Raw genomic sequence first — 700 nt, forward strand, 5'->3', positions numbered from 1 at the left:
GGGGATGCCCACAGCACTCCGCCCCAGGTGGTGGTAGGAGCTCCGAGGGCCGCCTCCCTGCCTGGGGAGACCAGGGACACCCCCTGCCTCTGTGGCCCCCGCAGTCTCAGGGAGCCCTGGTGGCGGGGGTGGCACCTGAAAAACGAGGAGGAGAACTCCTCCAGGGTGTGCAGCTTCTCGGGCGCCGGCTCCTCAGGCGCGGCTTCTGCAGGCGGCCTGGCCTGGGCTGCCAGCTTCCGCTTCTCTGGTGACATCGCCAGCAAGCTCTGTGGGGGCACAGGCGTGGGTGCTCCGGAGCCGCACCCACAAGACCCGCCCTGGGCTCCGCCTGACCTGCTGTCTCCGGGCCTTGGGAGGGTGGGCCCACGGAGCTGCTGGCACCGCTGTGTGGCGGGGACCAGGACCACCTCCCGCCGCCACCTCCCTCAGGAGGGCGCCTCTCCTGGGGCCTCTCTCCTGCCACCTGCCCTCACTCCCCAGCCACAGCCAAGAGGCCACAGCCGGGGTGCCCGGCGCTTTATACTCGCCGTCAACTGGTCTATTGCCCAGTGCTCCTGGGGCGGGGGCCCTGTGTGCTCAGCCTGGTATTGCAGGCACGGGCGTGGGTGCCTACGGGTCGTGCCTCCCGGGGGCTGGCTCAGGGCGTGGGGTGGAGGGCCTCTGAGGGCAGGGAGACTCAGGCCCCTGGGGTCAGGGCTCC

At 71.3% G+C, this 700-nt stretch overlaps 1 protein-coding gene across 1 annotated transcript in view; it reads right to left on the minus strand.

Annotated features, from left to right (window-relative positions):
• Positions 1-700, minus strand: part of MYO7B (myosin VIIB) — a 107,070-nt gene that overhangs the window by 5,753 nt on the left and 100,617 nt on the right. The window contains exon 36 of the mRNA XM_014550391.1: positions 72-266. Coding sequence (XP_014405877.1) covers positions 72-266 — 195 coding nt within the window. The remainder of the gene's footprint in view (positions 1-71; positions 267-700) is intronic.

This window comes from Myotis brandtii, unplaced genomic scaffold (genome assembly GCF_000412655.1).
Source record: "Myotis brandtii unplaced genomic scaffold, ASM41265v1 scaffold600, whole genome shotgun sequence".
Taxonomy (NCBI): domain Eukaryota; kingdom Metazoa; phylum Chordata; class Mammalia; order Chiroptera; family Vespertilionidae; genus Myotis; species Myotis brandtii.